The sequence below is a fragment of the Antedon mediterranea genome, chromosome 7, assembly GCF_964355755.1.
Source record: "Antedon mediterranea chromosome 7, ecAntMedi1.1, whole genome shotgun sequence".
Taxonomy (NCBI): domain Eukaryota; kingdom Metazoa; phylum Echinodermata; class Crinoidea; order Comatulida; family Antedonidae; genus Antedon; species Antedon mediterranea.
The window spans coordinates 25,447,078-25,471,164 of record NC_092676.1 but is presented as its reverse complement, the minus strand read 5'-3'; the positions used below and the strand labels follow the sequence as shown (position 1 = coordinate 25,471,164).

Below are 24,087 nucleotides of genomic sequence, written 5' to 3'. Positions count from 1 at the left end.
TTGTGCGCATGCGATACGAAATCATCAGAGCGTGTCATTTTCAACATGTGGACATTTTCATGTGTGGATGAACTTTATTAGTATTTGTGTCATTGTAGCCTAAAATACAAACAAGGAAGTACAGGTAATTGTTGTAACGGAGGAAAAAAATATAGATCAATTTATACTTGTTTCTGATAGTGTGGTAGTGTATTATAAAATAGCTTGGGCTAGGCCGCTAGGTAGGTAGTACCGGACCGGTGTTATGAAAGTTATGGTCGCAATGAAATCATGTGTTGTGGTAGGCCTGGCCTAGCCTAGTAGTACAGTAAAGTAACAGTAGTTAGTATAGTAGGCCTTCTGCTTCTACTAGGCTTGGCTTAGACCCTTTAGGATTACTATTATACCTGGCCTCTATTATCCGGTACTATTTTAGGATATGCATATACTACTGTACTGTCACTACTGACTGTAATTGTGTCATTTTTATTTGGATATTATTTTGTTCGTTTTATAAATGATACAATTGAGCAGCAATTTGTGTCAACTGTGATGTGTAACACGTTACAGTCTCACAATCAATGGCAACATTCCAATGGATTCAACTTATTTCTGGTGATAAAAATAAATATAAAATACTAAGTTTAAAAGCACTAACCATTCGCCCCCATGTCTTCTTAGGTTCATAAACGATCTTGTTGGGTATGTTTTGCGACCATCTCGGCAGGTGTGTTTATACGATCGTGTAATATGCCAAAGATCAAGAAAACAAATACTACGTTTCATGTATACTACCGAAAACAATTAAGAAGAGAACGCGAGAATAAAAAAAGGCAAGTTATTTAGTTTTTTACTCGTTTTCGGTACAGGTTTCGGCTTGGTTGTCTCGTACGATATGATGCCAAAGATCAAGAAAAAAAAATATAATGTATATGTTCCAACGAAGACTAAAAAAGATGCGCAAGTTAATTGATTGTATATAGTATTATACGATTATATTTCACTAACAATTTTAATCGGAATGCTTAACAGTGTATTGTGATGATACTAGTATACACACAGCATGGACACAGCTACTATCGCACACAGACACTTATCATAACTCATCACGAGGGCCCCTTGATTGTCAGCATATCCTGTTTAGGGTATCTAATCTAATTTCTACATTGACCACAAATTGATATTAATTACAAATTAAATTTTAATTTTAAAACCATACGCGATCATGTACAGTAACGAACATATTTATGAGAACTAAACCGACAATATACAATATACGCATGTGCTTGTAAGATTTATATTATTTTTTCTACCAGAAACAAGTTAAAGATTGAAATATTCATAGTACACGACCTGTGCTCCAGTTATACCCGACACTAAACTAAGACTCTGTCTACATTATCAAACTTTGTGTGACAAAAAAATGTGATGTGCCCATATATGGGCATGATGATGTCTTATCACTACCATATTTTGGCATATCACACCTTCGCAAACTATTTTGATAGTGTAGACAGAGCTTTAGACTACCAAATGCACTTGCACTATGTTTTTTTTAAATTATTTTTTTAGCAAGAGCACCATGTCTTTGGAAGCAATTCGATATAACAATGGAACACTGAGTATATTAAACCAGTTATTGCTTCCAACTATCAGCGAGTTTGAAGAAATTAAGAGCGTTGAAGAGGGCTGGGATGCTATAAAAAAAATGAAGGTAATGAGATCTAATTTAAGATCACAAACTATATTTAATGTAAAAATAATACTGTATAGGTCCTATTGCGATTTTTTCTTTCGACTTTTTTCGTCTTTAAATGGTTAAAAATGTGAAAAATAAGTCGATTCTAATAATTATAACGGCCCCCTATAAATCCAAAAATGCATTGCGCGCGGATTGATTCTTCTGTTTTTCTTTAATTAATTCGATCGTTCGTGAGGCCAAAACAAATGGAAGACTCCCTCAGCGAAAAAAAAAACGGATTTTCCCTAATTTGTAACGGAGTCTGGCAAAAATAGAAAGACAATTAATGCAGCAACTATACAACGTCAGGCTAGGTATATAGCTAGCGTACGAGGTTCGTAAGCCTAGCTGGGCTAGGCCTAAAGACCGTCCACGAGATGTCAGTCGCCGCGAGCTACTTAGGTAGTGCATTGTTTCTCACTTTTTATCATAATTTACCATAAAACGTACATTTAAGACAAGGAATGACCTGGTTTAATGTTTTTAAAGTAATATATATACGTGTATTATTTTTACAAAACGTCACAAATTGTAGGGAAGGTGTCTTTAATAGTCTCTTTACTCATCAAGTACTCGAGCAGTAACAGTAATAAAAATATGAGTCTATGTTATTCCTTATGACCATTTACACACAACGCTCATTCTGAAATAGTCTTTATTATTTTTTTTACATTTTTTCGCTTTTCAGGTACGTGGTGCACCAGCAATAGCAATAGTGGGATGTTTATCACTTGTGGTCGAACTTCAGAAGTGTAATCCGTTTGAAAAGGTCAAACAAATTGCTGCATTTATCATCGATAAGCTTGAATACCTGAAGACGGCAAGACCAACGGCTGTGAATATGGCCGAGGCTGCCGGCAGATTAACCAACATTGTAAATGCTCTATTGAAAGACAAAAATACTACTGCTGATTCCATGAAATTGAGGTACATCAGCATTTTATATTGCAATTAGTTTTCCCAGTATTTATTTTGAAAACAGTATAGTTTTGCTAGGAGCCATATTACAATTACAGTATATGCCTTTGAAGGAGATTTTTCAAGTCAAGTCAAGTATCATTTATTGTCTGTTTGCTCTGTTGGCGGAGCACAATTTCGCACAACATGAACTCAAAACAAAAACATTACAAAAAGTGTCTACATGATGTTTAATGACATATGTGTACATATCCTTAGTTTTATGGAATAAATTGATTTTAATTGAATGACTTTTGATAGAGCCTTTTCAATAGAGCCTCAAATTTGCTATACTAATAACTTTTGTGTGTGTAAAGCTCTGACTCCACTATCGAACATGCCCAAAAAATGTTAGTAATATGACATGTATGTGTCCATATTTGGGCACAACACATTTTTTTTAGCCTAAGGCTAACTTATTGTGGCGGATGAATATCCACAGTGTTACCCATTCCTACTAGGCTAGAATCAATCATATTCAAATCATTAAAGTTAGATAAATCCGACGTTCATCTTTTATTTAACAAATTATTTCATTAGAATTATTCAAGAAGCGGAGGATATGTTAAAGAAAGATGTCGTAGACAACAGAAATATAGGAAAGTATGGTGCGGAACATATTTGTAAGCATTTCTTAGAACCGTCATCCACAGCACGTATTTTGACGCACTGCAACACAGGATCTTTAGCTACTGCAGGTTATGGCACAGCTCTAGGTTAGTAGCTATTGTACTTAGTTGTATTTAGTGGTGTAATACAGGGGGCAAAGGCCCCCTTGGTTTAGCCCTCCCAGTAACACTAGTTAGTTAAATTGGGCTGCTCTGCTCTGGGGCCCCTGGGTTTAGTCAGTAAGCGCTTATAGCCATACGTTAGTGGATAGATCCAGTGGTGGGAAAAGGACCTTGGTTTAGCCCTCCTAGGAACACTTGGTTGTTGCATTGGGCTGCTCATGCTCTGGGGCCTTTTAAACTCTGGGCTCCCAGGATTTAGTCAGTAAGCGCTTATAGCCATTAAGTCAATGGATAGATCCAGTGGTGAGAAAAGGACCTTGGTTTAGCCCTCCTAGGAACACTTGGCCGTTGCATTGGGCTGCTCATGCTCTGGGGCCTTTAAAGCTCTGGGCCCTGTGGGTGTAGCCAGTAAGCGCTTATAGCTATTATGCCAATGGTTAGATTGCCAATGATGCATATATATTAATGTTATTAGTAATGTAAATTCTCATGTTTTTGTTTTCTTTAAGGTGTTATTCGAGCTTTAAATGAAAGTTCCCGACTAGATCATGTCTACTGCACTGAAACACGTCCATATAATCAGGGTTCAAGGCTGACATCATATGAGTTGGTCTATGAAAAGATTCCAGCTACGTTAATAACCGATAGTATGGTGTCATTTGCAATGAAACAAAAGAAAATAACTGGTATAGTATATTTATGTTGGGAACTGTAACTTATTTACAGGCACAGTTGGTGTGCCATATGTTATTGCCTTTATTAATACACTTAACTATCTCTAAAGTAAATCATTATGTTATTGCTTTTATTAATACACTCAACTCTCTCAAAAGTAAATCATTAATTTTTTTCATAGCTGTTGTTGTAGGGGCAGACCGGGTCGTTGCCAATGGCGACACGGCAAACAAGATCGGAACGTACCAACTTGCAATTGCTGCCAAGTATCACAACATTCCATTTTATGTAGCAGCTCCCAGCACATCATGTGACCTTTCTCTCACTTGTGGTGATGGAATAGTCATTGAAGAGCGCCCTCACACTGAAGTAACTTTTTTTAAAGATCAACAAATTGCAGCATTGGGTAAGCACTAGTTTGACAAAAAGTGTGATGTGCCCAAATATGGTATTGATGTCATCGTGTCCATATATGGGCACGTCGCATTTTTTTTGTCTCATAAGGTTTGATAAGTATAGTTAAGTTCTGTCAACATTATCAAACTATCAATGTACCCATATAGAGACCCAAATTTATCGAGACTGCAAAAGAGTGATGGCGCATCTTCAATGTCATTTATATTTGTTTACAGGAATCAATGCGTGGAATCCCGCTTTTGACGTCACTCCAGCAGACTTAATCACGGGCGGTATAATTACAGAAAAAGGAGTGTTTAGACCATCAGAATTAAAACAGAAACTAAAAGTGAAGTGTGAAGTCTAAAAATAAATTATCTAATAATGGTGGAGGTACTAATAAAAGGATAGTCTTCCGAGAAACTGTTTAAAAATGTACTTGTACAGTACCGCCTTCACACTTTCCGTAATTCATTATTGAACTTTTCTCAAATGGTAAAGCATTCCATATAAATTATTAAATATACAGTATTAGGGTAGTTTATGTTTGGTTTCTATTTTTGGGGTTTTATTTTAAGGAATCATGTGCCTAAGTAACTAAAGAGTGTATTAATAATTTGCGCTAAAGTAAAAAAGTTTAAAATACAGTTATTTTCTTATTATATTAACACACTATTAACAAATCAGTTGTGATCTAGTCTTATGTTTTGTTCCGAGTCGTGTTATCAGCATTTAAATTATTTGCGGAATTCAGTGGCATAACGGCTATGAGCACTCACTCGCTAAACCCAGGAGCCCCTGAGCAGAGCCCAGAGGAAACAACAGGCTTTGAAATACGTCGAAAAAGGCTGAAAACATCTAAGAGCTTCAGTGTTGTAGAGCCAATCGGGGATTCTGAAGCAGGGGCCTTAGGCTCTGTGTTACACCACTGGCGTAATTCTGGATCTACCATAGGCATCAGCTATGTTAGCTGACTGTCAAATGCCATTCCCTCTTGCTATTCAGGATTAATAGGTAAGTTCATTGTATTTTGAATTCAAATTCACAAAATATCAAAACACTGACTTGAAAATGTTCAAATTAATTTAATATTAGCACACATGATAGTACACTAAACTATTGCACACACACACACACCATAAACAAGGCAAACATAAAATTCAAACTACTAATTAATTATGGATTCTACAATTGCATCCCATGGAATCGGAGAGTAATAACGCATAACAGAGATATCCATGCATATTTCCAGCAAATCTGTGAAAAGCTGTCTACACTATCAAACTTTATGTGGAAAAGAAAATGTGCCCATATATGGACATGATGATGTTATATTACTACCATATTTGGGCACATCACACTTCTTTTGTCAAACTAGTTTGATAGTGTAGACAGGGCTTAACGCTTGTTTTCTCTTTGGTGCCACACAATGCAACCGTGAAGTTTGAAATAGTTAAAAACATCTTAAAACTTTAAAATTATTCCATAATTTACTAAATTTGGTTTGAAAATATTCAAATTCTAAATTATAAATACTACTGAAGGTGAAACAATTACACTGTTAATATATAATGGTGTAAACAAACAATACATATTGCAATGGAATGATCCAATATACAAAAAACTTTGTTCAACCTCATTGTAATGTACTGTGTATGTGTAATAAAGTAATAACAATAAATGTATAACCACACTATCTTTTTTTCCGCTGCTGTTTAGAAAAGTGCACAAAACCTGAAGACAACAAGGAGAAGAACTTGTAGCCTAAGATCATGGCCTGGAGAATAGTACCACTGCTAGAAAGGTCACCAAGCCTTCGAGAAGACCCTTTAGGCCAACATAATGACTGGAGCATAGTACCACTACTAGAAAGGTCACCAAGCCTTTGAGAAGACCCTTAGGCCAACATCATGCCTGGAGAATAGTACCACTGCTAGAAAGGTCACAAAGCCTTGGAGGAGACTCTGCAGGCCACTTGACCCTGCAGGCTACTTGGCCTGCAAATACAGCCCTGACTTATATAAATGACTAGGTAAATACAATTGAATAGAGAACACTACATCAATTTTTGGTTACTATACTATAATTTAAATGAGATAAATTTTCAGTTATCTTATGTTATGTATAAACATGCTAAAATTATGTTTATATATCACTTATTTTTTTTATCTTCTGTGCCACTATGTAATCGTGCTTTATTTAATTAATACTTCATTTTGTTGCACACAGTATTATAATAACTTATTTCATAAATAATTAAATTAAAATGTTAAAATTGAAATAATTCAAAATATTGCAATTTCGATGGCGTATCTTTAACTTACATACAGTACCTACTGTAGCTAAAATCAATTTCGTCGTTTAAAATGGTTAAATTTAAAAGTTACATTAATGTGAATATCATTTACCATAGGCCAATATAAACATAATTTTGTGCAGCATCTCCAAACAACAATTGTTATACTCGCTGCTTTTTGATTTACTTTTGTTGATGTATCGATGTACTGTATACATTTTTTGAAAAACCTAAGGAACCACACGAAATATTGCAAATATTATTCCCGTATTGTTATAATACTATAGTATTACTAATAATATTTTGTACCACATTTGGTCAGTGTTGGAGATATATATTCACAGATTAATCTTGTTGTTCCGTTGTTACGTTTTTCCTTCTTCTTACTGTCCCTTCATCATCCTCAATCGTTTCAACTGTCCCTATGTTTTCAACTTCTTCAGGTTCAGATTCACTACAACTATCTTCGTCAATTTCTTCATCTACCTCGTCCTCATGATCATATTCTTCTTCTTCTTCGCTTGATGCACAGTTGTCGCTACATTCAATTTGTGAGTCGCTTTCTTCCTCCATATCTTCATCAATATATTCATCTGCATCATCTTGTGCATTTTCAGATTTTTCTTCATTATTTTCTAAGAAATTTGAAAAACAATTATACACACATTTGATGCATAGTTAAGATTGTTTTAGGGGATCTATATTTCATAAAAGAATACATAAGAATGTCTTGGGGGGTTTTAGAGAGAGGAAGCAGATTGAGGGACAATCTATAGATACTAAAGCTTGCCTTGCCAAGATAGGAACTCATAACAGTCCTTTGATCTTATGTCTGACTGCGACAAATACCAACAGTACTGTACTATGTAGATAATTCTCTGCTGCAGCATTTGTTAAGGGGCGTGAAACTGATCATGTCGCAGCCACAGATAAACCCTTTGATCTATGGAGCTCAGTATCCTGTTGTTAGATTGCCTTGCAAAAACATAACTTGGCAGCGCTTTAAGTACTGAATCATTTTAAATGTAGTATGCTAAGTTTTGAATTTTATCATGCCATAAACAGAGTATCTAATATTCTCGACTTCCTTGAGCTAGAATAAACGGCATATCAGTAAAGGCCATTGTATTCTAATAATGGTAGGGCCCATTTATACACCACCAGGCTTATACAAGAATATACATTCTGTGAATACAGCACATGGTTTATTTCTGGATTGTTTTTAGCTTACCGAACATTTCAGAAGACATTGATATTCCCATAGTGGTCATCATTTCCATCATCTTGGCCATAGTCCTCTCTGTTTGTTCTAATCTACTTTGTAACACCGCTACTTCTGCCTCCGCTTGAAACAAAGAAATACAACATGGAGTAAAATACGATAAGTAAAACACAGTGTATAAGCATAGGCACCATGACTGCACCAGTCACAATGTGCCTATGCTTTAATACTGTGTCTTTTTTTCATTGGATTTTAGGTGATCAAGAACATTTTTCTAATTTTTTTTAATCATTCAGTAACGTATCTTCTAAGAATATTTTACAGTAATTTGATTTCACATACAACCTTACGTTAAGAAGTTATGGTTTTTTATTTAACTTGGTGTCCTGAAATCCCCAGAAAACGCTATGTTATTTCTGATACGCTTCCCTGTACAGCATTGGATGTATTCCGTTTTCAAAAAAAAAGGCCTATAATAGACACTACAAGACATAGGTTCCAGTTTAAAACTAAGGACCATTATGAATTTAAATTTGTTTGTTATTTGCTTACAATTAGACTTAGCTGCTGCTGCAGCCCTTTCTAAATTGGCACCTGTTGTTGTGGAGGTTGGTTTCACGCCATACCCATGTTTTCGTAGCTCCTCCGACAGACGTTTCTGCAAGATCTCTTCTTCCTCACGTAGTCTCCGATCCACACTGGTGGGATTGTGTGCATCTCGTTTTTGTCTTCCTGTCAGAGGATTTTTAGACGGTTTTTCTTTCAAGAAAACCTTCAAAAAAAGCAGATTGGTAGAATACATTTTATTCATTTACAATTACAATTGTAATTACATTTATAATTTATAGACTGCTAGTACCAACAAATAAAGAATTTGAAAGGGCTTTGAACCTGACAAATAAAAAAGTAACACTCATCTTAACAGTTTAAATACAACCGGTTATTGTTTTTAGATATAATTATTATTAGAATGTGTGATATAAACAAATTCAGAAACTACTATTTGATTAAAAAAAACCCACCTTATAAATGACAAACACAAAGTAAACCATAATACCAACAGCATAGACTGGTAAAATAGTGCCCATTACACCCTTGTAGCCTGGTTCCTGCACCTTACCAGGACCAAAGGTAGCACGCTCTGGCATAGAATCTGAAATTATTAAATTAAACAATGTCGATTTTAAAAATTAGCATGTGTGGTAATTTTTTGCAAAGCCAATAAAGGCCTAGGAGACTAAAATATCAATTGTAATGTGAAAACTTACTTTGTCGATGGGCACTAGCTGGGCCTTGGAATGGCGGGCGCCCTCGCATTTGAGGGGGAATATCTAGGTAAAAAAAGTTTTTGTTAATAATATTATAAATAAGATTAAAAATATACAAAAAATAGGCTATATTTTGGGATTGATGAATTTGAGAACCGAAACAAAATAAATAACTTTTTTAAGACTAGGACTGACGAAATGCATTTTGATACGGCATGCTATAAATAATTCAGCATATGCTCCTAACTCGTTAGCTAGGCCTATAAACTATCTCTCTCCTCCACCATCGACACTGCCTACCATTACCACCCCACACACCCTAAAGTCTCTAGCTAGGGCCTAGGCCTAGCCTACTAGAGCCTACTCATTAATGCTGCCCCAAAAACCTACATGGAATACTCACCTTCTAATGAATTTTGCGTGTTTTGTTTCGTATCTGGACCTCCAAACCATTGTCGAAATAATTTACTAAATAAAGATGGGTACAACACTAAATTACATCCAATTATAATAACAAAAACAAACGCAGCAGTGTGTTGTATCGCCATTTTTATTTTTTGTTTCGCGTGAAAAAAAAAATGATAAAGGGCGCCCTCATTCTTTTTCTCGTTCTTTTTCTTTGCCAAGCTTCAAGATGGCTGACCAGGTAAAATAATTTTCTAAAATAAACTTGATTATTTTGTGATTTCGTTAGTAAATACGAATATCGGTAGTAGAGTAAATTAAAACTGAATCACTATAGATATATGATTATATAAATTTAGATTATTTAATTTATAAATAAGTGGTTTAAATGAGCGCCAAAACACGGAACTAATTTACACGTGACGAGAGTCGGTGGCTGTTACTTTAGTTGGTGAATTCGGCCGCTGCCTTGTTGCGTGCGGTGGGCTGTATTGCAACATGGCATTCATTTGCCATGCCTAGCTAGGCCTAGTGTATATTAGATTAGTAGTTACTGTGTATTAATGCACATAATAGTTAGAATGACTAAAATAGCCTAATCATCTTTTATTCTTCTAGCCTAGCCTACTGTACAGGCCTAGGCAGATTTATTTTTAGTATATATATTATTGCATAAATTAACTTTTTAAAATTTGATTGATGGTTCAAATTCATTATTTTTAACAGAACGAGAAAGCTTTTCAGAAGCAACCAACCGTGTTCCAGAACCGAAAGCGTGTTTTAGGCGCAAAAGTTAAAAAACAACGTCTGGTCAGAAATGTCGGTCTGGGTTTCAAAACGCCAGTTGAGGTAAGCATCTATTTTGTTATGTAGGTTATGCAATTTCCAATTGTCTGATGTTTGCTTTCCAGATTGCTTTTATTAACTCAGAACAGGGTGCAGTAGTGTTTTCGTGCAAATGATGTTTCTCACGATGGTCTTCTTATAATTTCTAATGATGATATCATACAGATTTTTCTGATGCACAAATCTCTACCAATACTACCATTGAAAACTTTAATGATGCCCACACACAACAGCAACGTACCAATTTTCTCCAAAATGTTGTTTTGAATGCTACTCCTTTCAACAACAAAAATTAATACTGGATTTTAATTGATTAATAATTGTAAAATTGTTGTATGTAATATTCTATTGTCCATTATGGAAACCATCTTGTGTGTAAAATGCTTACAAAAAACATTGTATTAGGCACTATAATATAAAACTACAATTATTGTATGTTATATTAAACAAATGTCTTTATTACATTTTAATTAATTTATACAAATGTTTTGGTTTAGGCAAAGGAGGGAACTTACATTGATAAGAAGTGTCCGTTCACCGGTAATGTTCACATCCGAGGCCGAATCCTCAATGGATCAGTTGTCAAAATGAAGATGGACAAAACAATTGTAATCCGACGTGACTATCTTCACTACATCAAGAAATATAACCGTTTTGAAAAGAGACACAAGAACCTGTCTGTACATCTGTCTCCTTGCTTTAGGTGGGTCACAATTCATTTAGTACTGGGCTGTTTTCCTAACAATAATTTATATGAAATACATTATTTATTGTTCATGAGGATTTTTTCGAGGGAGGTGTTTATTTAAAGTGGGGCGGTGTTTATTCAAAGTGGGGTGGTGTGTTTTCGTGCAAATGATGTTTCTCACGATGGTCTTCTTATAATTTATAATGATGATATCATACAGATTTTTCTGATGCACAAATCTAAAAAATACTACCATTGAAAACCTGAATGATGCCCATACACAACAAATTTTCCCCAAAAAGTAAAAATTATTTGTAGACATATTGAAGAATTATCCTGGATTTTTTCCAAGGGAGGTGTTTATTCAAAGGGGGCGGGCGGTTTTTAATGAAAGTGGGGCAGGGTGTTTATTCAAAGTGGGGCAGGGTGTTTATTCAAAGTGGGGCAGGGTGTTTATTCAAAGTGGGGCAGGGTGTTTATTCAAAGTGGGGTCTTTAATAAATTAATAAATACGGTACAGTGATTAAAAAGTCCTTACACACTTGATTAATGTAATTGTAAAGGTATGCGTTTTGTTAACAATTTTAAATCACAGAAATTCTGAGATAAGATCAACATTGCAAACTACAAGATAGGCTGTTAACTGTGCCATTCAATGTTCTATTTCAGAGATGTGAAACTTGGTGATTTCGTAACTGTTGGCGAGTGCAGACCACTCAGCAAGACTGTAAGATTCAACGTCCTTAAGGTGAACAAAGCTCCTGGCTCCACTAAGAAACAATTCCAGAAGTTTTAAACAAATGATAGTAACTTTATTATGTACATTCATGATGGATTGAATAAAGTATCCGATTGACAAAGTTTTGCTTGAATTTTGTTTTTATTATGGTCTCTGGTAGATTGATAAATTATATTTAATAGTCTACTTACAAAAATAGTAGTACCCAACCTAATGTAAATATGTATGAGTGTAATTTACAGTGTTGTACTTTAGCAAGCATTACTAATTTCTAAATGATAATGATAATTCTGTGCAATAAATGGTGTTGCCGAACACACTTTTTGCAGGCTACTGCTATTGGGAAGGCTACTGTCGTGGGCCAAGTTACTGCTATTGGACAGGCTACTACTGTCATAAAAAAGGCCCAGGCCGCTGCTATACATTTTCAAATGTGCCAATTGATGATGCAATATTCTCTGAACATTTTTAGTTGGCATTTGCAAGTTTCATAAACACATCTTTAGGAAAATAATACGACTGCCATTGTTCTGTTTCAGTCAGATTAACAGCACCAAGTGACGTGTAGAATTTAACAGCTCTGTTGTTTTTTGGATGATTTACCCATTCCATGCCGCCACATCCATTTTGTACACCAATCTAGAAAGTAAACAAATAGCACTAAGTTAGACTTAAGTCTAGATAGTGTACCGTAAAGCCTTCAAAAAGTGGTTTACAAAAGTAATCTCGAAAAGAAGCCCACCCAAGAGTCCTAAAACAAGAAGCCCACCCAAGAGTCTTAAAAAAATAAGCCCACCCAAGAGTCCTAGAAGAAGAAGGCTAATGAGCTTTTTTTCGAGGTTTAAAGCTCTGTCTACACTATCAAACTTTATTCGGAAAAAAAGTGTGACGTGCCCAAATATGACGTCATCGTGTCCATATATGGACACATGGCATTTTGTTGACATAATGTTTGATAGTGAAGACAGAGCTAGTTACTTGTTGAACTAAAAACTGAGGCTTTATTTATCAAATCAGTTAAATGGAATTACTGAATGTACGTCCTGGATTTTAAAAAGCATCTTTCATAGACCAAAACCTATACATTCTGTTAAACATCATAGTAAAGGTAAACTTGCCTTTGACAGTTCTTGCAAAAATGATTTTCCAAACCCATGGCCTAAAATTTTTAAATGAAATCAAATATTTCAGGTGTACAATGTTTATCATTTAGAGCTTGAGATGTTGCGAGAAAGTTAAATGTCTGTACAAACTCAAATTGTATTTGACAAAAAAATGTAATGTGCCCATATATGCAACATGTTGATGTAATATCACTACCATATTTGGGCATATCACTACCCATACTTGGGCACATCACACTTTTTTTTGTCAAAGTAGTTTGATAGTGTAGAAAGAGCTTTACGCTACGCACCAATTGATTAATACTGTAATTGTAGACCTATTCCATTTTATAAAATATTTAAAAAGTGCTGTTATAGTAGTTAATACTATAATTGTCCTAAAAAACATGGCAATTTAAATATACAGTATATTTTAAGCCTTTACCTCTGTATTGCTCATCTATAAATAAATCCTCCATAAACAACCGTTTTCCATGATACGAATTAAAAACTGGAAAGTATAATGAAAATCCAACAAATTTGGAGTCTTCTTCGTCAGTTTCAGCTATCAACAAGTTTATAAACTTGTTTTCACTTTTACATTCTTTAGCAAAGTCTTCAAAAAGATTTTTGAAGAAAATAAAAAAAATATTAGCATGAGCATTTATAACAAGAATCGTCATGTAAATTTGCCGTATGAAGAGTTTAAAAATTTTATTCATCTATCTATCAAAATCAGGCTTACCTTTCTCAGATAATGTAACCATGTGTTCATTATCCAAAAACCTAGCAAGATCTTTAATTTTGTTAAAAATCAAATTGCTATCTTTTTCTGTTCCTTCTCTGAATATTATTTTCGGTGTTATGGACATTGTGGCTGAAAGAATAAAGGTTACAATTACTTTACAGAAGTTAAAACGAATATACACCGATCATTGTTATTGGTAAAAAAAATTAAATAAAGAGCTCTCCGCTTACTATTATCAAAGAATATAATATATATCACAAGAATGAGTAATCCGCGATTTTCCCTGTAACAGTAATATTGTCAATGTGGTAGGGCGCCGCCATAAGTGTGGATGTATCTGGGATGTATACAACTTTTGGTGACGGTTTCAATAATCAAAGGCTAGACCACCGGTAGTATTTTCATGATAAAAAATGTTATCAACTACATGCCAACATCATGTTAAATACTATTTGGATATTTAATTGATCGTTTTATGCAATTTATTTAGTAAAAACTGCCGTATAAACAGTTTGCTTTATCAACCGGGCGCTACGATAGCGTGACCGGGCGGCGATTTTTTTTTTCGTACATAAGTTGGGGACCCCCTCATGAAACGTCACAAAATAAACATGAATAATTCATCAGTTAAATTTTCTTGTTCCGTGTGCACCCAAGCGTATAGCAACAAGAAGTGATTACACAAGTGCGGTACGATTCTAGGCCTATCTCCGCTGTTGAAGAATAGCGGCGTTTTGTGTGGATTGTCGAAATAATCGGCCTTTAGTTTATGGTGTTTTTAATATAATTTATTACTAAAGAATTACGTGTTAAAATTATAGTTTCTATTAATACTATTAGGCCTAATTATTAGTCTCTAAACCCATGTCTATTCTTTAGTAGCTGTGTGGATGTGTGTGACGTGTGTGTGTGTTAGGTATGACCAAAGATAGTTAGTTACACTATCTTTGGTATGACACAATCCGAGTAATAAGTCAGCAAAATTAAACAATAAACATTACACAAAAATACATTTTTTATTCTCGTGGGTCAAATCTTCCCATCTCATGTGTTCATACGCGCATTTTTAAAGTTCCTTTGAGTACATTGCATATTGTTTGATAATTGATAGCAGAATTAAAAAAATACAGTACACAAATTATACACATTCTTTATTCTTGTGGGTCTAAGCTTTCTTTGGGCTATGTCCAAGAACGCTTGGGTGCACACGGAACAACAACTGCGATACGATTCTTTCTACAATAATAGGCCTAGGATTCTAGGTCAATTCACGTGATTGCCTTCGCGCACTCTATTCTTCACACACGTCACACGTCCACTATGCAAAATGTGTCGAGGCTAATCGACAGCTAGGCAAGACATTAAACTAAGTAGTAATTGGACATAGCCCAAAGACACAAGTCACACACACCCACTACTCTAGAATATACAGGGGTTTAGAGACTAGTAATTAGGCCTAATAGTATCAATAGGAACTATAATTTTAACACGTAATTCTTTAGTAATAAACTATATTAAAAACACCATAAACTAAAGGCTGATTATTTCGACAATCCACACAAAACTCCGCTATTCTATTATGAAATCAGCGGAGATAGGCCTAGAATCGTACCGCACTTGTGTAATCACTTCTTGTTGCTATACGCTTGGGTGCACACGGAACAAGAAAATTTAACTGATGAATTATTCATGTTTATTTTGTGACGTTTCATGATGGGGTCCCCAGCTTATGTACGAAAAAAAAAATCGCGACCGGGCGTGTTGGTGTTTACGCGTTTTTCACGAAGGATAGTTTAATAATATTCCTATATTTAACTTGTTTCTGGTAAAACAAATAAATGTTAATGACATTTAACATTTTCTCCTATTAATAACATGTGTTTTATACTAATTTATATCATAAAAACAATACTTAATTTACCGGGCGTAGAGTAGTACACGGCAATGGTAAAGAATATGCCGTGCTGAGTAATATTCGTTGATTTTTGGTGTTGCTGTGTTAGGCCTTTTTTGTGAACTAACTTAGCATGTTAGTAAATAATTATTTGTAAAAGTGAATAAACACTAGTTTGTTAATAAATATGTATTATAAAATAGTTTACAATTGCAAAAACTATCATCATAATTCTATTTAATGTGACATGTATCATGTCTATTAAATCAAGTCTTATTTAGTATGTATACATCCGCCCTTATGAGGGCGGGCATCACTCACTGGAGCTCTGTTATAAATTTCTCATGCAAAAATCGCGGAATACTCATTCTTGTGATATATTCTTTGCTATTATCGATTAAAAAGTTGAATCTGGGTAACAGTAGGCCTATTTAATCAAAGAACAAGTATAAAAACGAAGATCCGTCGCTATATTGGTCAACTCGCTCGCGTTACGTGTACGTCTTAACCCCCCACAACCAGTGGCGTATCACGGGTGGGGTGGGGGGGGGGGGGGGGGGTCCCTCTGATTTGATTATAAGAATAAACTATTATTCTGACAAAAATTGAACTGCAAACATAATTCTTTCGAGTGTTTGTTTATTTACATATCATATCATTCCATTCAGATCATTTTTTTTAAATTTTCATTTATACATCTATTCAACCTTGTTTTTGCAGTTTATGACTTGGCATTTGTATGTCTTCCTACGCTACGATTATATAGTTCCACATGCCATGTGCTTTTTTCTCTAAGATATATATTTATTATAAGTGCCAAATCCCAAATAATGTTTTTTTCTCGATATTATTCAAATTTGTTAAAGAAAAAGCACACATACCATAAAAAATATCCATGTATTTCATTTTTGGAACAGAATATTCCGTGATATAACTTTAGTTACCATTTTGTGATATGATGTCATCGTAAGCCAATCAACGCTGAGCTTTCCTACGATTTGCATTCTGGCTGATTTGATTTGATTGGTTGATGCATGGAGAACTGATTTCTCCATGGTTGATGCCAATCATCACCCGCTACGGAATGTTTTCTCTCGCGCGTGTACAGTACCATGAACTCACATGGTCTCTCTGATCGTTACTACACAAAGTTAGAGCAATGAATTCCGAATTCCGTTAAGTAAACAACTTTATATATTTTATAAGCATTTAATAACATGTTTTATTGATATTTCCAATGGTGATAAAATAAATTACTAAAAAACGTAATTATATGTAATTATATTTTAACCAAACATGGCACAGTTAATACTAATTGTCGATTGAGGCCGCAAATTGTTTTACTTCTTTCGTGGCTAAAAACGATCATTTTTGACGATATTAGGCCGCGCCTATAGACCCTATATTTCGAAAAACTACAAGTTAGATTTCGTAATTCTTTCTTTATTGTAATATTAATACAACTTTAATTAATTAATACACATACAAACAGATAATGTTTATTGGTTTTAATTCTGCATCGTTCCCTATAAGACAACATGACTATGAAATCCTAGAACATATATTGATCAGGTGTATATACAGGTAATGACACTAATTTTGTCGGCAAATTGGCAATTCCTGGATACGTCACTGACCCCCACGATGCGCCCTAGCTCCAAACTTTAATTAGTTACGGTACATTTAAGCAGAGACTTACCTGTTGTTGTAGAGACTGTATAAACGAACCGTGCCAGAACAGGTGTGCAAAAAGAACCTTAACAGTAGATTTCCAGTCTTAACTATCACCGATAAAACAAACTGACCTTAGTATTACTGTATTATCTTAATAATCACAAAGGTGGATATACTTATCGTATTCTCCTATTGGAAACCGGCAGCCTATCTACCAGTGTTACTATAGATGGATAGTTCCAATTCCTATCTGACGTTCACTGACTGGCAGTGGTACAAAGCAGACTGATTTAATCTCATTTGTCAACGATCGTATTCCGTATACGATAGAATGTTACAATCCAAAGTAACAATTTGACCCTTACCATAATTGACCATTCCTATGCTAAATAGCAATACATAACTGCTGTAGCGTCGTTACAAAAGAAAAGGCTTGATTGGCAATTTTTGCCGATATTTCTGGTACTTATAAATCGTAAACAGAGCGAATGCAAGCGCAACACAAGTAAGTTGAGCATTAAACTGTCAAGCTGCAGCAGAAGTACCTGCTACCTGGCTGTCCGTGTAGTTCTCATCTCTTAAGCTGTCCACACTATCAAACTTTATGTGACAACAAAAGGTGATGTACCCATATATGGATATGATGATGTCATATCACTACCATATTTAAAGATGTATTGTCCCTTTGACTAATTCCAAAAAAATTTTAAAAAAAGATTTTAAAAAAAACTGGGTCACTTTGAAGTATCATAATAGTTATTAACTTTCACTAAAAATGAGTCGGGAAAAAAACCATATAACTGAAATACAGACATTTTTTTGTTCAAAAAATAACTGTAACTTCCAGTCAAAGTTTTCGATCAAAACATATCTCATAATGCCAAAACGCGCTTGTTTGGCTCATCTGTATGCATAATCATAAAATTTCTTCCCGATCTGTGTGAAAACACCTTCTCAACCGTGACGAGTTGTAAACAATCCTAATTAGCATCATGCATAATGCATACTCGTGGTTTGAAATCTTTGTTTACTTTCGCTCGCGGTGATTTTTCAGACGAAATGTAATCAAATTAATTTACCTGTTAATTATGTAAACTTGTTGTTTTTGGCTTGACTTTTCGACTTAAAGTGAATAACTTTAATATTACTTTGATATGGCCAATTTAAATTTAGAATATTTTGACCTTCATTTTTTGTGTTTCAAGGGACAATACATCTTTAAGCATCACCACCATGTTTGGGCACTTTTTATGTCAAAATAGTTAGATAGTTTAGACAGAGCTTAATAATGGTTCTGTTTATTGATTGATTTGGTAACATTTATTTAATAAGCAATATGCCTTTAGAAAGAAGAAAGTTAACAATTTCTACATTAATAATGTAATATTAATTCAATTCAATAATGATAGTAAATGCGGAGTTTGCTCAAGATAGCAATAACGTTTTCTAAAAGGTAGACTTCTGCAAACTTGTTTTTTTGCAGTTTGCTGAAGTTTGTCAATTGCATAATCTACAGTATCTGGCCTACACTTTGGACATTTTGTCATGATCAACTTGAAGCTTGCTCGAGATCGAAATCTCGAGCAAGATTTCTAATTCTACAAACTTGTTTTGTAGTTTTCCGAAGTTTGTCAACTGCATGGTGTATCTGGCCTAGGCCTATACACTTGAAATGAACGGTTGTCATGATGAGTTTACTCGAGTGTGCAAACAAAAGTTTACATTTTGTAGGAAAGTTTATAAGAATAAAGTTTCATATTTTATAAATTCGCCATTTTTATAAACACATCCTTAGGTAGATAATAAGCATGCCATTTTTCAGTTTCTGTTTTGTCGACAGCGCCATGTGACTTGTAGAATCTAACAGCTCCGTTGTTTTCTGGATGAGTTAGCCATTCCATGCCGGCACAACCTCTTTGAACACCAATCTAGAAAGTAAAAAAATAGCACTATGATATTAGACTAGGTCACTTGATTAATATTAATAATAATAAGATTTAGACAGCGCACATATCCACTAAAGTCCTCAAGGCGCTGTGAAAACTATGAAACATATTAACCTTAAACCTAAATACTATTGATAAATTTGACAAATACCGAATAAAAAACAAAATCGAACCCACATCACTGCTTCCGTTTACCAGCAATTTAAGGTGCATAGACTAGCCAGTACACAACTCACAGGTGTTCTCAGTTTAAAATACTGGCTATTTTGAAAACTGACAAGATTATACATGTTTTCACCAATTTTAACATTTGGATCCGCCATCATAACATTCTTTATAGTCCATAACAATATTTTCTATTATATAATAATAATATTTCTCTATTTCCTCCATGATTATAACATTATTAAATTCTGTAGGCCTAATTGTTTTAACAGTATACGGAATAGAACCCCTGCGCTGGGACACCCCCACCCCTCCCATTCAGGGGAGGGGACACCTATATTGAGGGATACTTTCCCGTAAAGTTAACGAGGAGAACATGTTAACACGAGGCCACATTTATATTCGGTGGACACCCCTATTAAAGAGACAAGAGACACCTTTTTTTTTGGGTATAAAATGTGTGGGTTCTACAATTCAAGATTAAAGTATTTAATACTTGCCTTTGACAGTTCTTGCAAAAATAATTTTCCAAAGCCATGCCCTAAAATAGAAAGAAAAAAGTATAAATTCCAAGGACCGGTTTATTAAATGTATATGTTTTCTGGCCTAATTATGAGCTGAGTTGTTGGTAAACTGTACATCGATAATCCTACCTCTGTATTGCTCATCTATAAATAAATCCTCCATGTACAATCGTTTTCCATAAAATGAATTAAAAAATGGAAAATATAATGAAAATCCAACAAATTTTGAGTCTTCCTCGTCAGTTTCGGCTATCAATAAGTTTATAAACTTGTTCTTAAGTTCTTTTTCCAAATCTTGAAAATTTAAAGAATATTAGTACTTAAAAGGTAGCCATGCATATGAGGGTCCACATTGTGTTTGGGAAATGGCTCAAATGGGTTTAAATCCACCAGCAGAAACACATTCTTGCTAAACCCTATTTTTAGTTTAAAATTGGGCTAGTAGGCCTACTTTTGCCGATTTTCCACTAGGCGAATGTGGTCGCGCGAATCGAAATCGTCTTATACGCATGCGTATTCGTATTTTACACGAACCGGCTTTACATTATAAAGTGGGTTAATATTTGCAGATAGCTAGCATCAAATATTTGTTAAGTATAAGTCATGTGAGACTATACAAGCATATATACAATTAAGTGAGGTTTCATTCAATTATAACTTATAACTAATAACGTATAATAACTAGCCTACCTTTTTCAGTTAATGTAACCAAGTTTTCACTACCCGAAACCTTAGCAAGATCTTTAATTTTGTAAAAGATAAAAGTGCTGTCTTTTTCTGTTCCTTCCCTAAATTTTATTTTTGGTGTTACGGACATTTTGGCTGAAATGATACAAAGAATATTTTAGTAATTTAAGACTAACGGACGAACATGGACCATAACAGATTTCATTCTGATACCGATATACATGAACGCAACAAACAAAATCAACATAGATCCCGATAAATTGGTAGAAATACATAAAGATATTATATAATAATTATCTGTATGGGTACAATAAAGTTAGCAGAGACTTACCCACTTGTTGTCACTGTAGAATTGATAAGCAGTTGATTTTCAAATCAGATCACTGCGATACAATAATAACACACTGACCTGGCCACATAATTGATATCTGTATATACTATCTATCGCAGTCTTATCGCATATATATTGTACAGAAGGGTGGCGGTACTATATAACCATATGATTGTATTTCTGATGGCGGCCGCCTCATACTGATGCCGACCGCCAGATTGTAATTAAAGTTTCAATTCAGCAACCGGATAGTTAAAAGTGTCGGCCGCCAAATGAACCGCGCCGGTCGGCCCACAATTTGAAAAATCATATAAAATGTGGCCCGAACGGGCTTCCGTAATATTTGAACCAGTGTTACGCATTTTTTTGTCAATAAAGTAACAATATGCGGGTTTATTCAATCAATCTGTCGACGGTTACGGCCGCCGCGTGTCCGTTTTGAACAGCTTCTATTCACACGTCGGCGCCGTTTGTTAAAAAATAGTACGAGTATTGAAAGGCAAAAGACATGGAAGACGTCTTTAGCCGTCCATATACGGAACAAGTGTGTATGACGTGGGCACGCTATCACAGTACGCGCAACGCAAGTCACCTTTGTGCGCCGCCGGCCCCACGTGCAATTATTCATTCCTGCTATATACCAAGTATTGTACCTGATATATATTACATATTTCAATAAAACACAGCAAGTCTACAAAATATTATTAGCTTTATATTTATTTTCAGATAAAATATATTTTAACATATAACAATATATTTATAATATATTGTTAAAGTTACAAGTAAAAGGACTGCATTTAGAAGTACTGTAGAAGATTATTGATATAATAGATAATTGTATATCTACTCTAATTTTTATAATGTAAAATAATTATTAATACTGTATTACATGCTACTTCATACTTAAGTAATTACTTAAGAATATTTAAGAATTTGCAATTTTCATAAACACATCCTTAGGTAGATAATAAGAATGCCATTTTTCAGTTTCTGTTTTGTTGATGGCGCCAAGCGACTTATAAAATCCAACAGCTATGTCATTATCTGGAAGCGTTGTCCACTCCATACTATGGCAACCTTTTTCAACACCAATCTGCAATGAATCAATTTGGAAGTAAACAAAAAGAACGCACACAGAAAGATTAACACCCAAGATTTTCTTGCTAAAATAATCATTGTGGGCATACTGTGTCTATGGGGCCAGGATGATGGGATGGGTGGGGTAGATGAACTGGAGGTGGGGGTGATGAACGGGGGTGTGATGGTGTTTGAACTGCAGGATCTGAAGTGGGGGTGCTGGAGGTTCTCAACTAGAGGTGGGGGTGTCTAAACTGGGGGATCTGAATTGAGAGGAGGGTGCTGGAGGTTCTCTTCTTTTCTGAAGTGATTATGGCTCACAATAAATGTACAGAATTACCTTTGTTATCTCACGAAAAAAGACCTTTCCAAATCCATTACCTAAAAAAGAGAACCAAATACATTTTTGGAATAAATTTCGATTTCTAGGCTTGAATGTGAATCAGTTTGGATTGTCACCAAGTAACAGGGACAAGAGGAAAATAATGGTAATTAAATTGTCTCAACCCCAGTTTTTCAAATCACTGAAAAAACAGTGTACAAATTACAAATAATTCAAAATGTATTACTTGAGCCTTGAGCATGTTTGGAGCGATGTGCGCTCTAGAAATTTTTATTATTATACTTAAAACTACCGTATAATTGTATAATAATAAACTTCCCTAACCCAGCCTGGTCCACTAAATTTGTAAAAAACTTGATGTAAAAGAGGTTAAGTTCCCTCCCACTATTTCAAAAACATAAATCTACAAGAAACCATTAATTTTTTCTACAAATCGCAAAACATAATTGAACATAATATACTGCAGTGACTACCTCTGTATTTTTCTTCTATAAACAAATCTTCTAAATACAACCGTTTTCCAGAGTAAGAACTAAAAAATGGGAAAAATAATGCATATCCAACAAATTTTGATTCTTCTTCATCAGTTTCAGCTATAAGCAAGTTTATAAACTTGTTTTCACTTGTGAATTCTTTGGCAAAGTCTACAAATAAAAAAATGTTATTCAATTAGTGATAATGTAAATCAAGGGATATGCATTGCATGAATAGCAAAATTATTATACTATTGTAATTAAATAACCTAAATTCCTCATGTATGAGATGTTGATTTTATCTCTGGGTCCCCACCCCCTCCTTTAGCCCTCTCGCCCACCCTTATTTCCAAATCTAGGATCTGCCCACTGTCTTTTTCATCAGTTATGGGAGGCAATTAGCTATTGAGGCTGAGGCTTAGCTGTTGAGCCAGAGGCTTAGCTGTTAAAGCGGAGGCTTTAGCTGTTGAGGCGTACACTAACCGTCTTCTGTTAACGTAACCATGTCTTCGGTATCCATAAACCTAGCAAGATCTTTAATTTTGTTTAAGATGAAGCGGCTGTCTTTTTCTGTTCCTTCCCTGAATATGAGTTTTGGTTTAGACATTTTGGCTGTGAAATTAACAAAGAATATTAACATTAGTATAGGCCTATAGTAGTAGTTGGGATCCTAGTAGCATATACTGTAGGACAAAAAGAAAAGAGAATTTCTGTGAACCAAAAAAAAAATGTCAATGATGTTGATTGTGTATCTTTTGCTTTATGTTAGTAAAGAATATAATATATGAGGTTTAATAACAAAACCTCCATGTTTGACCACTATGGCCCACCCAGCCAGGCAAGGCCGAGCCCAGGTGGAAGCAGACAGCAGAGTAGGGGAGGGGGTAGGCCTGGCCTAGCCTAGATTAGCTAATTGACTAAATACTAGGGACCCCGTTTACTGGTTAGTAGTTAGTAGATTATTTACTACTTTAATAATAGCTAGGACAGGTAGTCCAGCTATATGTGTTACTGTTACTTACATTACACAGATTGCTGGCCAACCCGGTTATATTAATATACTGTATTAGTAATACACTTTACTAGCCTAGGCCTACACTGTGATATAACAATTATTAAAATCATATGAAAAACACAGACAATGCAAACTTGACCACCAGCATAAAAACTACTGAACCG

At 34.8% G+C, this 24,087-nt stretch overlaps 6 protein-coding genes and 2 non-coding genes across 14 annotated transcripts; 4 read left to right on the top strand and 4 right to left on the bottom strand.

Moving 5' to 3' along the window:
• Positions 1-22: 22 nt before the first annotated feature.
• On the top strand, positions 23-5,480 carry LOC140054359 (methylthioribose-1-phosphate isomerase-like). Of its 3 annotated transcripts, none has more exons than XM_072099323.1 (8): positions 23-124; positions 661-812; positions 1,552-1,693; positions 2,409-2,647; positions 3,218-3,393; positions 3,918-4,094; positions 4,265-4,489; positions 4,716-5,480. In XM_072099323.1, the coding sequence occupies exons 2-8, from the start codon at positions 730-732 to the stop codon at positions 4,844-4,846; spliced, it is 1,173 nt and encodes a 390-aa protein (XP_071955424.1). In that variant the 5' UTR covers positions 23-124; positions 661-729; the 3' UTR covers positions 4,847-5,480. The 3 variants fall into 3 exon arrangements, with proteins under 3 accessions (XP_071955424.1, XP_071955425.1, XP_071955426.1); XM_072099324.1 differs by lacking the exon at positions 23-124 and adding an exon at positions 137-221; XM_072099325.1 differs by lacking the exons at positions 23-124; positions 661-812 and adding an exon at positions 147-221.
• Positions 5,481-5,567: 87 nt separating this feature from the next.
• LOC140054364 (uncharacterized) lies at positions 5,568-9,835 on the bottom strand. Its single transcript, XM_072099329.1, has 6 exons — positions 9,669-9,835; positions 9,266-9,328; positions 9,020-9,150; positions 8,550-8,769; positions 8,007-8,120; positions 5,568-7,410 (listed from the first exon to the last, which is right to left on the bottom strand). Exons 1-6 carry the CDS (start codon positions 9,811-9,813, stop codon positions 7,121-7,123), a joined length of 963 nt encoding a protein of 320 aa, XP_071955430.1. The 5' UTR covers positions 9,814-9,835; the 3' UTR covers positions 5,568-7,120.
• A 45-nt stretch (positions 9,836-9,880) lies between these two features.
• On the top strand, positions 9,881-12,064 carry LOC140054370 (small ribosomal subunit protein uS17-like). Its single transcript, XM_072099341.1, has 4 exons — positions 9,881-9,911; positions 10,397-10,519; positions 11,014-11,219; positions 11,874-12,064. Exons 1-4 carry the CDS (start codon positions 9,900-9,902, stop codon positions 11,998-12,000), a joined length of 468 nt encoding a protein of 155 aa, XP_071955442.1. The 5' UTR covers positions 9,881-9,899; the 3' UTR covers positions 12,001-12,064.
• LOC140055787 (small nucleolar RNA SNORD35) lies at positions 10,624-10,700 on the top strand. The gene has a single exon (XR_011846709.1). It is a non-coding gene; the product is annotated as a small nucleolar RNA SNORD35 (small nucleolar RNA).
• Positions 11,367-11,443, top strand: LOC140055785 (small nucleolar RNA SNORD35). The gene has a single exon (XR_011846708.1). It is a non-coding gene; the product is annotated as a small nucleolar RNA SNORD35 (small nucleolar RNA).
• A 4-nt stretch (positions 12,065-12,068) lies between the features above and the next one.
• Positions 12,069-17,471, bottom strand: LOC140054366 (thialysine N-epsilon-acetyltransferase-like). Of its 5 annotated transcripts, none has more exons than XM_072099335.1 (5): positions 17,388-17,471; positions 13,792-13,923; positions 13,492-13,662; positions 13,062-13,102; positions 12,069-12,582 (listed from the first exon to the last, which is right to left on the bottom strand). In XM_072099335.1, the coding sequence occupies exons 2-5, from the start codon at positions 13,916-13,918 to the stop codon at positions 12,412-12,414; spliced, it is 510 nt and encodes a 169-aa protein (XP_071955436.1). In that variant the 5' UTR covers positions 13,919-13,923; positions 17,388-17,471; the 3' UTR covers positions 12,069-12,411. The 5 variants fall into 5 exon arrangements, with proteins under 5 accessions (XP_071955436.1, XP_071955435.1, XP_071955437.1 ...); XM_072099334.1 differs by lacking the exon at positions 17,388-17,471 and adding an exon at positions 14,025-14,659; XM_072099336.1 differs by lacking the exon at positions 17,388-17,471 and adding an exon at positions 14,476-14,659.
• A 1,320-nt stretch (positions 17,472-18,791) lies between these two features.
• On the bottom strand, positions 18,792-21,089 carry LOC140054368 (diamine acetyltransferase 1-like). Its single transcript, XM_072099338.1, has 5 exons — positions 21,016-21,089; positions 20,688-20,819; positions 20,127-20,291; positions 19,974-20,014; positions 18,792-19,290 (listed from the first exon to the last, which is right to left on the bottom strand). Exons 2-5 carry the CDS (start codon positions 20,812-20,814, stop codon positions 19,123-19,125), a joined length of 501 nt encoding a protein of 166 aa, XP_071955439.1. The 5' UTR covers positions 20,815-20,819; positions 21,016-21,089; the 3' UTR covers positions 18,792-19,122.
• A 719-nt stretch (positions 21,090-21,808) lies between these two features.
• On the bottom strand, positions 21,809-24,074 carry LOC140054367 (thialysine N-epsilon-acetyltransferase-like). The gene is made up of 5 exons (XM_072099337.1): positions 23,931-24,074; positions 23,392-23,520; positions 22,909-23,079; positions 22,433-22,473; positions 21,809-22,108 (listed from the first exon to the last, which is right to left on the bottom strand). Exons 2-5 carry the CDS (start codon positions 23,513-23,515, stop codon positions 21,941-21,943), a joined length of 504 nt encoding a protein of 167 aa, XP_071955438.1. The 5' UTR covers positions 23,516-23,520; positions 23,931-24,074; the 3' UTR covers positions 21,809-21,940.
• Positions 24,075-24,087: the final 13 nt, after the last annotated feature.

What these genes read in the sequence shown, in the direction of transcription:
- LOC140054359 (XM_072099323.1), top strand. Translation starts at nt 730, where the DNA reads ATGCCAAAGATCAAGAAAACAAATACTACGTTTCATGTATACTACCGA. An exon ending in AGGTTATGGCACAGCTCTAG is followed by an intron (nt 3,394 to 3,917) that starts GTTAGTAGCTAT and finishes GTTTTCTTTAAG; the next exon opens with GTGTTATTCGAGCTTTAAAT. An exon ending in GAAACAAAAGAAAATAACTG is followed by an intron (nt 4,095 to 4,264) that starts GTATAGTATATT and finishes TTTTTTTCATAG; the next exon opens with CTGTTGTTGTAGGGGCAGAC.
- LOC140054364 (XM_072099329.1), bottom strand. Translation starts at nt 9,813, where the DNA reads ATGGCGATACAACACACTGCTGCGTTTGTTTTTGTTATTATAATTGGA. An exon ending in AGCAGCAGCTAAGTCTAATT is followed by an intron (nt 8,121 to 8,549) that starts GTAAGCAAATAA and finishes CTTTGTTTCAAG; the next exon opens with CGGAGGCAGAAGTAGCGGTG. An exon ending in AATGTCTTCTGAAATGTTCG is followed by an intron (nt 7,411 to 8,006) that starts GTAAGCTAAAAA and finishes CAAATTTCTTAG; the next exon opens with AAAATAATGAAGAAAAATCT.
- LOC140054370 (XM_072099341.1), top strand. An exon ending in GTTTCAAAACGCCAGTTGAG is followed by an intron (nt 10,520 to 11,013) that starts GTAAGCATCTAT and finishes GTTTTGGTTTAG; the next exon opens with GCAAAGGAGGGAACTTACAT. An exon ending in CATCTGTCTCCTTGCTTTAG is followed by an intron (nt 11,220 to 11,873) that starts GTGGGTCACAAT and finishes GTTCTATTTCAG; the next exon opens with AGATGTGAAACTTGGTGATT.
- LOC140054366 (XM_072099335.1), bottom strand. Translation starts at nt 13,918, where the DNA reads ATGTCCATAACACCGAAAATAATATTCAGAGAAGGAACAGAAAAAGAT. An exon ending in TATAGATGAGCAATACAGAG is followed by an intron (nt 13,103 to 13,491) that starts GTAAAGGCTTAA and finishes TAAAAATTTTAG; the next exon opens with GCCATGGGTTTGGAAAATCA. An exon ending in TTTTGCAAGAACTGTCAAAG is followed by an intron (nt 12,583 to 13,061) that starts GCAAGTTTACCT and finishes TTTACTTTCTAG; the next exon opens with ATTGGTGTACAAAATGGATG.
- LOC140054368 (XM_072099338.1), bottom strand. Translation starts at nt 20,814, where the DNA reads ATGTCCGTAACACCAAAAATAAAATTTAGGGAAGGAACAGAAAAAGAC. An exon ending in TATAGATGAGCAATACAGAG is followed by an intron (nt 20,015 to 20,126) that starts GTAGGATTATCG and finishes TTTCTATTTTAG; the next exon opens with GGCATGGCTTTGGAAAATTA. An exon ending in TTTTGCAAGAACTGTCAAAG is followed by an intron (nt 19,291 to 19,973) that starts GCAAGTATTAAA and finishes TTTACTTTCTAG; the next exon opens with ATTGGTGTTCAAAGAGGTTG.
- LOC140054367 (XM_072099337.1), bottom strand. Translation starts at nt 23,515, where the DNA reads ATGTCTAAACCAAAACTCATATTCAGGGAAGGAACAGAAAAAGACAGC. An exon ending in GGTTACGTTAACAGAAGACG is followed by an intron (nt 23,080 to 23,391) that starts GTTAGTGTACGC and finishes TTTTATTTGTAG; the next exon opens with ACTTTGCCAAAGAATTCACA. An exon ending in TATAGAAGAAAAATACAGAG is followed by an intron (nt 22,474 to 22,908) that starts GTAGTCACTGCA and finishes TCTCTTTTTTAG; the next exon opens with GTAATGGATTTGGAAAGGTC.